Source organism: Amia ocellicauda, chromosome 8, assembly GCF_036373705.1.
Source record: "Amia ocellicauda isolate fAmiCal2 chromosome 8, fAmiCal2.hap1, whole genome shotgun sequence".
Classification (NCBI taxonomy): domain Eukaryota; kingdom Metazoa; phylum Chordata; class Actinopteri; order Amiiformes; family Amiidae; genus Amia; species Amia ocellicauda.
Window position 1 is genome coordinate 40,975,989 of NC_089857.1, and position 15,076 is coordinate 40,991,064.

Here is a 15,076-nt window from a genome sequence, read left to right on the forward strand (position 1 = left end):
GCTCTCGGGGTCATTAGCACCTTTTACACTGGCAGGGTGTGACTCCCTGGGCAGGGCTGCCACAATGTGAGGGAGGCTGAATTATTGAAGAGGCTGTTAGTTTAAATGCTTGCAGTTTGGCTCCATAAACGAGCAACAAAACACAAAGAAGCTCTGAAATAACAGTTTACTCACTGCTTAAAGCGTGTGCATCTACAAATCTTTCAGGACTCCACTGGAAGATACGTTCAAGTTTTTAACCACATACTTGTTTTATAGATTGTCACATGCAAGACAATGAAATTAGACTTGAATAACTTTTTAAGCATTTATTCTCATACAAAACATGTTTTTGGTCATTTTTTGTTTAAGTTGCTTGCACTGTTTAAAAAAAAAAAAAAAAAAAAAAAAAAAAAACACAACACATGGACATTTTATTAAAAAAATAAATAAATCGTCTTTGACCCTCTGCCGTTGTCTGGAGTTTTCCAGTTTCAGAACGAAATAATACCGAAGACTCATGCATCTTCATCACTGCTACTCCACGCATCCTGAAAAGCTGGATTTAAACTGGACTCGTTTGTATTCTGTGGAAAAAGAAAAACAGGGCCAAGTTTAAGGTCGAAGTTGCAATCTATAAACAGCATTTTTATCAAAACTCTTGTTGTTCTTAAGACTATTCAGGTAGTGTTTTTTCCAGCTTGTCATATCAAGTCTGACAACCAAATAATGAAGTACAGAAATAAATCTGCAGAGTGTAGAACTACAACATGGAATTTAAATTAAACAAAATATAATACCCCAACTGTAAAGGTACTACACTGACATAATGATGAACTGAAACAGTTATGAAGTTGTCCTCCAAAACTCATGTTTCACCAAACTTCAATAATGCCGTGGATGGTGAAAGTTAGCACTCAGCCGACTTTACAACTAAACTCCGGCACTTTATCCCATTCGTAGCATACTCACAAAGCAATAACCCAACAGATATTCAAAGAAATAGAAGAAAGATTAGGGTCTAGTATCTGTGAACCTTTAACCAGCACTTACTCTTCGAGGGCCCGGTCCCTCATCTTCAAGAGCTGGCTTTCGAGGCGAGGGAATCCAAGCGAGGATGTTGCAGTCCTTCCCCCCGCTGTACAGGTCCTGAAAACGAGAGAAGGGGCTGGTCAGTTAAAAGACTTAAGACAAGATGTGATCCTATTGAGATATCTATACCTGGGGAGCAAACAAGAACAATAAATACAAAAATACACATCCTCTCGGGTTTAAATGTTAGTTCTCCTACATTGTTTATTTATTTATTTTTATATGGATTTGCTTTCCTTGGACACACAGAGCTCAATAAACGCGACCTTCTTCAAAACACAGTTGATCACGGGTGAAACATACATACGCTATAATATGTGTGTGCTTTGCGATGCCAGCAAACTACCTACCTACTACTCAGGAAACAAAATGCCACATAGATAAAACTGATCCCTGAGGGCAGCAACTTCTGTATTAAATCAATATGAATTAAGGTATATTTTTCCGTTTCCATAAAGGAGCTAAGATAATTGTCCTAAAAAAATATATATATCAAAGACAAAACATATGAAAGCCAAAATACCCTAAAAGAGGAAATGGAATGTTTCGCCTTTGACCGGTTTTCAAGTCATACATGGTAGATGGGAGTGTCAACATGTCAATTGAAAGAACTTTTCCTTTTATGTCAACAAGAAGAGGACATGAACCTTATTTAAACAAACATAATTGTTATCTGCAGTTTACATATTTAGGGAAAACAAACAAACAAGTGTTCTAGTGACAAAACTACACTTCATTTTGCTTGTTTGAAGGGGACAATGTATAACACCGACAAGCACATCAAAGGCTTGGTGACATGATCTTATCCCAGGCTAATTTTCAGTTGCAGTTCACATTGACCACAAGAGATACTGCGAATAGATGTAGTACACCTGGCACAAGTTCAAAGCTGCTGGCAATATTTAAAACTACACAAATTTGTATCAATACATTTTAAAAGCTTTTTGTTCCAATTCGTTTATAGCAGTCAAACAGGGAAGAAAGTGCTCTGGCAGGAAATCCCTTCTGGCAAGGTCACGTCTCCAGAGTCCACCTGCTGTATGGGACAATTCACCCCTGGCTCTGTGACACGTCTGACCGCTGCTGTGATGTGTGAGGCCTTGATCATAAGGATTATCATCACAGAAGTCAAACACTTCCGTGACACTTTCATACTCGGAAAGGGCTTTTACTCAATACCCTTATTGAAAGATGCATTAGGTGGTTGACAGACATACATCTAAAACATCTAATAAAAGCTCTCCTTGCAACAATCTGTTTGGAATTAAAACCACATAACAAATACTGAAGGTAGAACATAAATGTGGAGCCTTTGGGTGTTATTATACTAATTCATTAAATAACCACTTGTATCAGGATATTGTTAACAGACTAAAGACATTGTCATCCCAAAGGGGATTAGTTAGCGTCAGTAAAACAGCAATGAATACGCAATAAAGATCTGCAGCCGTGGCTTTAAAGCTGACCCAAACTAAGGCAAAGAATCACTTCTGAGGTTATACAAAACCGCCTGAGTTGTTATGGATTTATGAATCTGTTAATTCAGAAACAAATATATTTATAATTCCACAGCCCCAAACAAGCTGAGCAAATAATTCAGCAAGTACATTTTTAAAGCGATCTTTAGATTTCCCTGACTATTTATTAATACATAAAATTAGTAATTTATTAGTAAAACTAATAAAGTAATTGGAAGTAAAGTTCCAGGAGTGGAAAACTGATGTAGAGAGAAGACATGGAACTCAAATAGCGTTCCTTGCCATTGATTATTACTGGTGGTATTTCATTATTATTATTATTATTATTATTATTTATTTATTGGCAGACGCCTTTATCCTTATCCTAATCCCATCAGACCTCATAGTGCCACAAAGCACAGGACTGTCAGATGTACTTTTAAGAAAGCAATACCCCGGCAAGATTTGCTGGCTTGGTTCCAACTGGGATAGAAGTCGCAGGCCACACCTTCATTGTCATCACCTTGGGGTTGCCAGGCTTTTACACTGATCGGAAAAACCAAACAGCAACACCGGCGGAGTGACACAGCAACTTCGCACGCACTGCTCAAGTCTGCTACGCGGCACGTCCCCGTTCCCCGGTCTGGTGGCCGTGCCGGGTACTCGCCTGGAAGTCGGCGTGGAAGTCGCAGCAGTCCACGCTGTTGTAGTGGCCCCTCAGCGTGGTGATGAGCTCCCCGGTGTGCAGGGTGTAAACGGCAATGGCGCTGCCGCAAGGCACAAAGACAAACTCCGGGCTGCAGCCACGCGACACCGTGAACTTCAAGCCCTTGCGACTATCGTTGGACACCTTGCCGTAGTTGACCTGCAACGTGTAATCCCAGGCAGTTATGTTGAAGGCAGGGCATAAAACCATACTGCTATGGAGATATTCAGCATCCTGAGCATCCCTTCCGGGGGAAGCTTTGATGGAAGTAACCCTAAGTAGGTCTGTGGCAAATATCAAATTCACGCAGCGACTTGGAGCCTCAACTATGCGACAATGTTTTACTCAAGCAGGTGGCTTAAGCCTGCAACCTGCATATTGTACTTTTGCTTCCCCCAAAAATCAGTCTGTCTTACTCTAAGCCCACTACAACTGAGGAGTGGTAAAAATGTGTTTCTAAAAAATCTAAATCTATTTCTTTAGATTGTGTTTCACTGTGTCCTACAGCCAACACGTCTGGTGCTACTGAGCCAAACATCTTATCTCCTTCATCACCAGAATGACATGTTTTTCCTGAAGTTCAGCTCTGCGTTCTGTGCAAGACCCGAGATAAAGCTTATAGTACCGGTTTTGCTTTTGCACACAAACCCAACATAAAATAAACTCAGTCAAAACCAGCTTAGAACCCCCCCCCCCCCGCTGAGCCAAGTACGTCCTTGTCTGCTTTCAGTTGGCACCGTGTTGTGACGGAGCGGGGACGGAGCGGGGCATCACAATATACTATGGAGGCCAGGAGCCAAGCCTATGTATCATTAACTTAGCTGGAATACAAGAGCTGTGGAGGAAGTAGAAAACCGCGTCCTTCGGCAGGGCTTACCAGTGTGTTCTCCCCCGAGGCGCTGTTCCACAGTCTCATGCGGTCGTCCGTGCCGATGGTCAGCAGGTAGAGCCCGTCGCAGCTGAAGCACAGCCCATTGACGCGGCCATTGTGAGCGGTGTTCGCTGCCAGGAGACACACATGCCTCTCACACGGTCGGCTCTTAATGGATTTACCCGACGCCAGCGGCTCATATAGTTTCAGCGCTGGTTAATGTTTGGGCCCAGAGCGTTATATGTAATATACAAGGTAAGCAGGAAGCTCTGTGCTCCCAGCCTCCGCAAATGTCTCATGAGAACATAAAGGGTGGAAGAATTTGATACAGCTCAGCGAACGTTTTTTAATATTGGGAACAGAGCATAGTTTTAGGTTCATTTTCTTCTGCAGCTCCACTTCATATGCAACATAAAGTCCCTATTCATGTATAAGTGCAAGTTATACCTAATCCCTGATCTGGTCACATGGAAATTGACGCCAGAGTTCGGAGAATAGCAAGGATGGCGTGTCTTAGATATCTCCATCAGCCTCACTGATCCCATATACTACAGGAGACTCGCATAACAATTTTTGAAGGCGGTTTTGACCATTCAGTGAGCTGTAACACTTTTGCAGATCTTAATTAACTCTGTTTTAAAAGTGTAGAAGGGAAGATCTGCTAATTTATTAATGTTTTTGCTCTAACGATCTTTGTCCTCATCCCCCCCCACCACCTCCACGTGAGATCATCACCACTCACACCTGGCAAACTACGCTCCCGAAACGCCGGTATGTTTTTGGCATTTGCGGACGATTTTTCAATTTAATTTACACTACATTTGTTTGTGGCAAATTCACACGTCGCACCATCCTCCAACGCTGTGCCTTTGATCTCCCTTTGAGGAGGATTTCACGGGCACCGTCAGCAAAAGTCCTTGTCCAATTACCTGCTTCCGACGCCGCTTTGGACTTCTCCCCATTGTGCTGGTCTAGTGTGAATAAGCTTCCGGACGCTTTCCGAACGTCCCACAGTCTCACTTGGCTGTCAGTGCTAAAAGAAACACACAATGAGCTTCCCGTTCGCTCTGGTCTTCCTCAGCCAGATCTAGTGCTCAGTAAAGAGGCTCAAGGGGCTTCTCTCAGCACTGAAGTTTAAACCTAACTGTCTCAACACTGTCAATTAATATGACGTGTGCCAGGGCTATCTGACTGCTGTTAAAATTCGGTGTGCCAATAAGACAAGCTCAGGCCACACCGAGGTTACCCTCCCACCTATGTGACTCATGAAAGGACCGCTGACCCCTTGGTCTTATCTGCCTTATGCTGGTGTGAGCTTGTATTACCACATTCACAAAGTGGTCTTGTACAAAACTGTGCCTTAGTCGTTGCTTTTTCCGCAGTTTGATTATTTTTAGATGCTTCAGCCAGCCTGATTACAGGTTCCCCACTGGTTAATTACGCCATCATGCTTCAATAGACAAGTCAAGTGTGCATTGCACTGGGTGACACTCTCAATAACAGCCACGCCGTGTTGTTGATCAGGTATTCCCCTGGCCGAGACGCCGGCTCGGAGTGAAAGAAAAAATGAGTTAAAAACAAAAAAAGTCAAAGATTGCTTAATTTTCATCATACGACCGTACTTTGAATCATTGGCTCCTTCACATTTATGTCCCACAAATCAACTACACACCTAAATCCGTACTGTATAATATCGTAGAACTACAACGTGTATGCATTTAAGATACGTAAAATTGTGTGATTTCATAAAACCTAATGTGTAGATACCTACACTACAGACCCTCAGGAATACAGCGAATTCCAGGATCTTTTCTCCGAACGAAGTCTCTTGGGCTTTTGGATAGCTACCAATCTGCCAGCTACAATGGGTTCAGGTGCAGGGGGCTTGTGTAAACACCTACAACATAAACACAATCGCAAGCAAGCCACCTGAATTTACAGTTGTGGAAAGGGGGGTGTGGCAGCACACACTGACTTACAGATTAGATTAAGCTGCAAATAAAAACTGCGCCACTGGCTCACACATTCAGTGACGTACAGGGGTCCTTGCTTTGTTTAAATCAGATACAGTGACAATCTCCTGACATGCAGCGTATTTTAGCGTGCAGCAAATATGAAAACGGTCATTTCAAATACCTCGCTGTGGCCAGAATATGTTCGTATCGTGTGGACCACTTCACCGAGAGGACTTCTCCTCTGTGCCCTGGTGAATAAAAGGCATGTTAGAATACTCTCTCTATTCAGAAAAGTGAAAGGGATCGCAGTATATCCTATTACCATAAACTGGGCCGGGCCTTTTTAGAAAATGGGTAAATGTATTCGTTATGAAAAGAAATCACACAACATAGGAGACAGGATAACAGCTGGGGTTACAAATGAGAAAGTATTTTTCTCGTCAAGAGCAGAATTTGCAGCCAGCATATTTTTTTGGTGGCCGTAATACATCTGTCAACAAAACCAGATCCTTTTATGGCTCTCGTGCTTCAGTATAGCAGACTCTATGGGTAGCTCAAGAGCATTACTGATCACAGTGCTATCTGAGTATTTAGCCAACTATACCAATAGCACAAACGTGCAACATTCCTTTGGAAGAATGTGCAGAATATGTACATTTAATATTTTCAGTCCTAGAAAAATGTGACCTTGGGACCTGAAATGGGAAATACAGCTGAGAATCTGAAGATCCTCCTCTTTTAGTCCTGTACTAACATTCCCTATTGATTTTTTTATTAACGTTTTCAGCACCCAAATGTAAATACAGCCTGAGCTTCCATCTGTGAAGCTGTAAGGCTGGTACTTATAAACTAATAAAACCAGGCCAGGTCCTAACAGAACAGCAAGTTCAAAGGGGGGAAAGAAAGATGTATTTATTTACATGGTGGATTCATGCTTCTGAGCACTGTGAACAAACCAGATAGTCACATCACACCGGTCAGAAAACGACACTCGCATCTTTTCCGGGGTCCTTTTTGACTCAAAACCTCTTTGTTCTGTAATCAGTGGTTATGCAAAGTACTCACCCTGCAGAATGTGTATACGAGAACCAGACTTCAAGTCACACAGCTGTACTTTGGGGTCTTTGGTACCAACTGAGGAAAGAAATACAATAGAAGGGATTCAGTTACTTAAACTGCTGCCTTATGGAAAGAGACAACAGAACTGCCATTGTGCATTAATTTAATCACAACCATTCGAAACATGCAAGTCTAATATTTACAGTGGCAAAAGCACTCTGAAGCTTTCATCGCAAGTTTATCATCACTTATTCATGGAACGGAATCCATTTCCCACAGAAACAAAACACAAATGGTATAATCTGTATTTTAATATACAAACATGCAATTCTGCTTTACTATGCAAGAATGTACAGCTTCAAGATTGACCCAGACAACCCCTGAAGCTTTAAAATGTTGATTTTAAGTGAATTTCATAAATCGCATGAAAAAAAAAAAAACAGCTCTCAAGGGCTGGCTTTACATATGCAAGACCAGGATTACCAGTAGACTTCAATTAACTGTTGAGGATGTAGTAAAGTATCCCTTTAAAGATGCCCTCAAGCATTGGTAAGGTCAATATCTCTCTGCATGTAAAGTAAGAAGCAAGTGAAGACAAATAAGGTACAAAACTGTAACTAAATAAAATCTAATCCACAATACATTACGGCGAAATTCACAAAAAATATAACTTAAGTTCCTCATCGCTGATCAAATCTCAGAAAATATTGTGATGCAAAACCTTAAACCCTTGAGAAATGTTTCCTGTTGGTCCAGAACCATTAATAAAAACATTTTTATTATTTATTTTATTATTTTCATTAAGGTTAGAAGATACATTAAACACTGCTGATAAGCTCCTTCTACGTTTTTATTTTGGTTTCTGCTTTAAAAAACAAAGATGACGAACAAGCTTTTTTGGTTTCAACACATTCCAGATCAATAAAAAAAGCTGGGCGTTTCTGCAGAGGGAATTCTTCGACCCGTCAATCCTGCTCAGCAGAAAGCAGCTACATTCCACTGAGAGTCATGAAAGAACACACTCTCTGTTTCCACTGTTGCAAAATTATCATATGATAATATGACTGTTTATAAAGAGATGGAAGAATTGGGAAGGTCAGACCCTCAGTTTACATTTCAGTACATTTATCACAATGATCGCAATCTAGATTGAGAAGAACTCTGCCAAAAAACGTTAACAACTACTACTAAATGTAAAGTAGTTCAAAGAGTTTTGGGCGATTTAATAAATTGATCATAAAACCCCGGAGGAAGGGCAAAAATAGTACAGCGGTATCTACAAAGCAGTTTGAGAACTACAACATGTACATCTACTAGGGACATTCATATTAAAATAAAAATTGAATATAATTTCCATTAAAATACACATGAGAGTGTGTGGACAACCACGCCTGTTCCGAGTAGGGAAGGGCTTTTGGTTAACTGTGTACAACCACCCCTCCTCCTGGACAGGAACATACACACTGTGTTGGTGGGAATAAAGAAGATTTGAACTGTGGGTGGCACTGCGAGATTCAAAGATACACTACCCGAGACAAGAATTTGTCCCGGTGTCACGGACAGATCTAACAGTTTCATAAGGTCTAACTTGTTGAATACCCTCTGACCCCAAATGTTAAGAAACTATTTCTATGCCTCGTGCATCACAGCAGAAATGTGACTGAATTCCAGTGTATCATTCTGAATTCAACTGTTTATTCTGTTTTTTTCCCATTATGATGCAGAGATATATAAAAGCCATCCCTCACAGTTTGATTTTCTCAATAAATAATGGTGGCAGCCGGAGAATATATGCCATAAAATTGTGGCGATAAAGAACACATCATAATACAGTGATTTTTTAAGGTCATAATAACTTGCCGGCATTCAATGCAAGTCGGTGTTTCTTTTAATCAAGTGTGAAAATATCAGTGGTTTTGTAGCACTGTATGGTTGTGTAGATGGGTAAAAATGTGTGTCACATTCAGCGTGGCATCTACATAATTTTAAATACCCACCAGAACAGAACCAGAACGTATGAATAGGAATGTAGCGACTGAAAAGCACAGCTACCGAAATATTTCCTCCTGTCCACATGTCAGAGAGAGAGCTTAAACTGGCCTAATATCACACAAACCACAACTTAACTTCACTGCTAAGATGTGCGGTGGTCATTTAACACACTGCTTCCCTCTGCTCATGAATAGGGCTCTGTCTCGTGTGAGCGTTCGACAGTTACAGCTGGGCACTCCCGCATACAAAAAATAAATTGTTAATTGTTCACCAGCAGGCCCAAGCATTTGACCCATCCCCCTGGAATAAACAAACAGGCCCATGTGCTTCCACTGACAAGTTAGCCTGGGCAGGGTGTGACTTTTTTACTGTTACGATCATACAGCTCTGGAAAAAATGAAGAGACCCCTTAACATTGATTTCTTAACTTGGAGAGGTCTCTTAATTTTTTCCAGAGCTGTAAATAGTTAAATAAAAAAAGCTGCTGACAAAAATGAAACCTTTCAAACAGTCTGAGTTTGGTTTCCTGGATGTACAAGAGTTTTGGTTACACACCTGCGATCAGGCTATGTTTCCTCGCAATGGGAGACATGTGATGACAATATACTGTCCCTTCAAAATTGAAAACCTCCGCAGGCTGTGGAGAAAAACAGAGTAAAACACGTCATACTTGTTTATTTTGCATTATTTTAAATTCTCCACCAGAAAAAATACAAATATTCATATATATATATATATATATATATACACCGATCAGCCATAACATTATGACCACTGACAGGTGAAGTGAATAACACTGATAATCTCATTATCATGGCACCTGTCAGTGGGTGGGATATATTAGGCAGCAAGTGAACATTTTGTCCTCAAAGTTGATGTGTTAGAAGCAGGAAAAATGGGCAAGCGTAAGGATCTGAGCGACTTTGACACGGGCCACATTGTGATGGCTAGACGACTGGGTCAGAGCATCTCCAAAACTGCAGCTCTTGTGGGGTGTTCCCGGTCTGCAGTGGTCAGTACCTATCAAAAGTGTCCAAGGAAGGAAAAGCAGTGAACTGGCGACAGGGTCATGGGCGGCCAAGGCTCATCGATGCACGTGGGGAGCGAAGGCTGGCCCGTGTGGTCCGATCCAACAGACGAGCTACTGTAGCTGAAATTGCTGAAAAAGTTCATGCTGGTTCTGATAGAAAGGTGTCAGAACACACAGTGGATCGCAGTTTGTTGCGTATGGGGCTGCGTAGCTGCAGACCAGTCAGGGTGCCCATGCTGACCCCTGTCCACTGCCGAAAGGTGTTGACCTCCAAATTCCCCAGATCTCAATCAGATCGAGCATCTGTGGGATGTGCTGGACAAACAAGTCCGATCCATGGAGGCCCCACCTCGCAACTTACAGGACTTAAAGGATCTGCTGCCAACGTCTTGGCGCCAGATACCACAGCACACCTTCAGAGGTCTAGTGGAGTCCATGCCTCGACGGGTCAGGGCTGTTTTGGGACCTACACAATATTAGGCAGGTGGTCATAATGCTGATTGGTGTATATATATATATATATATATATATATATAGTAACTATAAAAGGTAGTTTGAGATAAATAAATCCTTGTTCTACTGTGATATGCAATCATTTATTTTTACAAGTTTTTATTTTTAGACTGTTCATCTGCAGACAGACAGAAAACAAAACAAAAAGATGATTAACTTACTTAGACAACAGGACATGTTTTTTTAAAAGCCATATAAAATGGACCCTTTCATCTTTTCACATAGATAACCTTACCACAATGTCAAAAATCATAAGTATAATGATGCCATGAAATGAACACACAAAGCCCTGTCAAAGAACCCAACAATACAGTGTCTCCTTTATCTCAATTTCCAGAGAGGGTGACACACTGGTTTGTGGGCTGAAATAATGTCTGCCTTGTAAGGGATATAGTTCACAGATTTAGCACTTACATTTTGTATAAGGTCCCACTGCTGTTCAGCTCTTTCGGCAACAGGAAAAAAAAATGGAGCTGTGCTAATTTACAGTTAGGTTACAGGTCTCACAAGAGGAAAGTGGGATGAAAACAATCAGAGAGACTCACGGTTAAAGATTCGGTGTCCCACACTTTCAGGGTCTTGTCAAAGGAGCTGGAGATGAACATGCCTGTGTCATGCGGGTACCACTGCACCGTCTCCACGCTGAATTTGTGGACATGTCGATGGGACCTAGAATGTGTATGCAATCCATCAAAGATGTGTGCAACTGCGTACACAGGACGTGCACATTAAAGGTGCTTGTTAGGAGTAAACACAGTACAGGCATGTATTGTAGCGATTCTGAACAAGCTCATGATAACTTTTCAACAAATACTGGGATAATTCCATAATCTAAATAAAACTGAATACAAGTAGAGCAGGGGTGTCAGACTCCCATCCTGGGGGGCCACAGTGTCTGCTGGTTTGTTGCAACAGAGACTCCCAATTACTTAATCTAAAACAAAACAAAAATATGATTATATTGAATACCTTACAATTTGTTGATGACGTAAAACACTGAACCCACAGAACATTTCAGAGTCTGGAGAGAAGTGTTAAATTTATCCAGTTCATTGTATAATTAGACCAATTAAGGTGCTGAGAGCTGGGCTGCAAGGAAGCCCAGAAGACACCGCTGCCCCCCAGGACTGGAGTCTGACACCCCCAGTGAAGAGATTCTAAAATTCTTAGTGATACTTAAGTGTGAAATTGCCTTTAACATTTTGGCGAGTTATGAAACTATTAAATTCAACCAATACTCGTTTCTTCAATAAAGCTTTTATCCTCAGGAAAGGATAAAAAAAAGCTGTTTAAAAAACAGTAAAATATGATATATATTGTATAAATTATATATAAATTATATAAATTCGAGGGAACACTTCAAGAAACAAATACACTGCTGCCACCTTGTGGGACTCTGCTGTAACTCATCTATATTTTAATGATTATTTTTTACACTGAAACAAAAATGTCTTGGTAAACCTGCACCCTTTAAAATATGTACAAATGGGCACGACTGTTAACCCGCATTTTCCATTAGTATGTATGTTATGCAGACTAATTATATCACATATATTAATGTAGTATTCCTACCTGCCCACGGTACAAACAGATTTACAGGTAAAGTGAGGCTTTCGATCAGAATTCTCTAGATCATAGATCACAATGACTCCATCTGCACCGCCGGACAACATGCTTAAAGAATAAGGAAAAAATCTAAATTATAAATCACACAGACATTCTAATAGACAACAGTGATTTCATTTTAAATAATGGAAATTAAAGCAAACACACAGATCAATACAAAATTAAATAAAGAACAGAATTAAACTGTACATAAAACACCATAAATGAATATACATGTATGGTGCTGGTTTGAACAAATGTATATATGCTTTTTATTCACAACTATATTTGAATTAAATAATTCAGGAAAACACAATTATGTGTATATTATTATTTTTATATTAATCAATATTAAATTATAAATAGACAGATTTGTGAAACGTGATTTGAAGCCTTTCTGTTAAGTTTTATACAGCTGTTACACAGGGAGAAATCTGAATGAAATTGATTACATTCAACACCACATATGCATACACACACACACACATCTCTGTATATATACACACTTATATATAACATGTGTCAGACTATTCCCTGATAACTGGTACACGGAACTTTAAAAACTGTCTTTCTAATGTTTTAATAAGGAATAAAGACAAGGTTGATGTAGCCTTTACAGTTTATTTGATCCTTAAACAGAGAGTAGAGTGTAAAGCCCTGTGACATACATTAGAGAGAGAAACAAATGTGTGCTTACTATCTTCCTTCTACCACTTCTATATCAAGGCAATTGATGCCATTGCTGTGGATTCGCTGCACATCTCTGTCCTTGTTCAGCTCTAAACTGAGCACCCTTGGGAGAAAAAGGGAAGACAAAACACCCACAGATATGAATCGATACATTGCTTTCTGTAAAACAGGACAGACACACGATCTAGTCGAAAGCTACTTTATTTTGATTTCTCTTGCTGGACTAACCACATTAATTATAAATATAAAATAACTATAAGCCTACCTCCTCGTTGACTCAGCACGTCTCAGGCGAAGAGGGTCGTCTAACCCTGTCTGTCTTGCGGTTAGGAAACCCAACATCTTGTTAAAGCACAGGGATCATCAGAGAGCATTGTGTTCCCACCCGAACCAAACAATGACATGTCAACAACAATACAGCACATGCATCACAGCTATCTCCCCATACAACAAGATAACTGGCCGTTAGACATTAAACTATTTATATCGATAAAGGTGATTAATAAACAATAAAGGCGACCAGAAATAATCATAATTACGAACAATCTACTGTTCCAGGTCTAAACACTTGGGCGCCGCCATATTGTCCGCCGATAACAGCTGGTAAACAACAGCTTGCCTGATTGGTTGAGGGAATCCAACAGCTCGCCTGATTGGCTGGGGGGATCCCAGGGACCAATGGGAAAACAGCTCCCCTCCAGCCCTCTGTTGAGTCGTTTTGAAGCGGTGAAATAAATTACTGCTGGCGGGGACTGTGGCGTGGAGGTTACAGCGAAATTGAATTTAATCCCGCTTATCTTCCCAGGTCGATATGAGCAAGATAGTCGCTTTGATACGGAGGACGTTTGGCGTAGTGAAACACCACGTCGGGACGGACCATTTTGGGAATAAATATTACTTTATACCGCAGCAGAAAACTTGGACGGGTGAGTGTGGCGGTCTTTATGGCTGTGCTGAATCCTAGAAGTTGCATTTCGTGGCTATTATTATTAACAAAGGTGCAGACAGCAGGGGCAGGACAGTAAAACGTGATAAATACCAAATATAAAGTGCTGTTTGTTCAATGCGAGTTTAGCTCCTGCTTCACAGATCTCTGCACTATTCAGGCTGCTGGCGCATTAAAGAGATGCATAGGCTGTGCTTTTATTCACATCGCTGCGTCTTAAAACCTCTCTAGAAGGAGCGTGAAGACCATCAGCACGTCCCTGACGAGTCTCGGTGCTCCCGCCTGCAGCCGCGGTCAATGTCACGCTGCCACGACGCAGGCACTGGTCGCGGTCTTGTAGCGCAGATGTGCGCAGGTCTGCAGAATCCCAGCGATCCCATTGGTCGAGCCGCGCAGATCTGACGACGCGTCCGGTGACGTCGGCGCTTTCCCTTGGGCAGGACGGCCAGTGAGCGAGCATGGGCGCCGTGTCCGCCTGATCAGCAGTTATATATGTGTTCAAAGCGGGGAAATTAAAAGAGAGGAAGTGGGAGAACACCCCCTTACATCAGGGGTTCCCAAACCGCTCCTGGAGGACCCCCTGTCCTGCTGTTTTTGTTCCAACCGTGATCTTAATTGCTTAATTGATTGATTCCTTAATTTAACTAACCATGCACTATAAGGCTCAATTATATAATTAAGAGCTCAGTTGGAACAAAAACCGGCAGGGCAGGGTGTCCTCCAGGACTGGTTTACCCCTGGCTTAGAACTGAGGGTGTCCTGGGTCTCCCCTGACATTTTGACACAGCCGAAAGACCTGCACTGGTTTTATACAGTGACTGCACAGTAACACTGGGGTGACATTACTTGTGTGTGATGTAGCTGCACAGTCCAGTTATATTATTAATAGTAGTAGTTGTAGTTTTAATATTGAGAAGAAGAATTCACCTCTTTACTTTTGTCTTGTCTTTTGTGGTACTATCATTTGTTTGAGGTATTGGGACTTGTTTTTTCTGTTATAGTTCAGTTGAATAGCCCTCACCCCCAATCTCTGGCACCTTTGTAATTAAGAGTTCTGAAAAACAAAGATACATGCATGGTTTAACTAAGCAATGTTTTATTTTTATTATTTTGTATTTATTTCAGAAAATGTCTATGCATTTTTATTTTTTAAAAAACATTGCAATATAGGATATTAGTGC

General features: G+C 41.1%; 2 protein-coding genes across 2 annotated transcripts in view; one reads left to right on the plus strand and one right to left on the minus strand.

Annotated features, from left to right (window-relative positions):
* Positions 1-293: 293 nt before the first annotated feature.
* ercc8 (excision repair cross-complementation group 8) lies at positions 294-13,646 on the minus strand. Its single transcript, XM_066711422.1, has 12 exons — positions 13,215-13,646; positions 12,957-13,052; positions 12,227-12,328; positions 11,200-11,323; positions 9,667-9,748; positions 7,126-7,194; positions 6,242-6,308; positions 5,035-5,138; positions 4,112-4,236; positions 3,196-3,393; positions 1,033-1,128; positions 294-566 (listed from the first exon to the last, which is right to left on the minus strand). The coding sequence occupies exons 1-12, from the start codon at positions 13,289-13,291 to the stop codon at positions 498-500; spliced, it is 1,209 nt and encodes a 402-aa protein (XP_066567519.1). The 5' UTR covers positions 13,292-13,646; the 3' UTR covers positions 294-497.
* A 20-nt stretch (positions 13,647-13,666) lies between these two features.
* ndufaf2 (NADH:ubiquinone oxidoreductase complex assembly factor 2) overlaps positions 13,667-15,076 on the plus strand; it is a 35,890-nt gene continuing 34,480 nt past the window's right edge. The window contains exon 1 of the mRNA XM_066711423.1: positions 13,667-13,875. Within this exon, the coding sequence (XP_066567520.1) occupies positions 13,761-13,875 (115 nt within the window). The 5' untranslated portion in view covers positions 13,667-13,760. The remainder of the gene's footprint in view (positions 13,876-15,076) is intronic.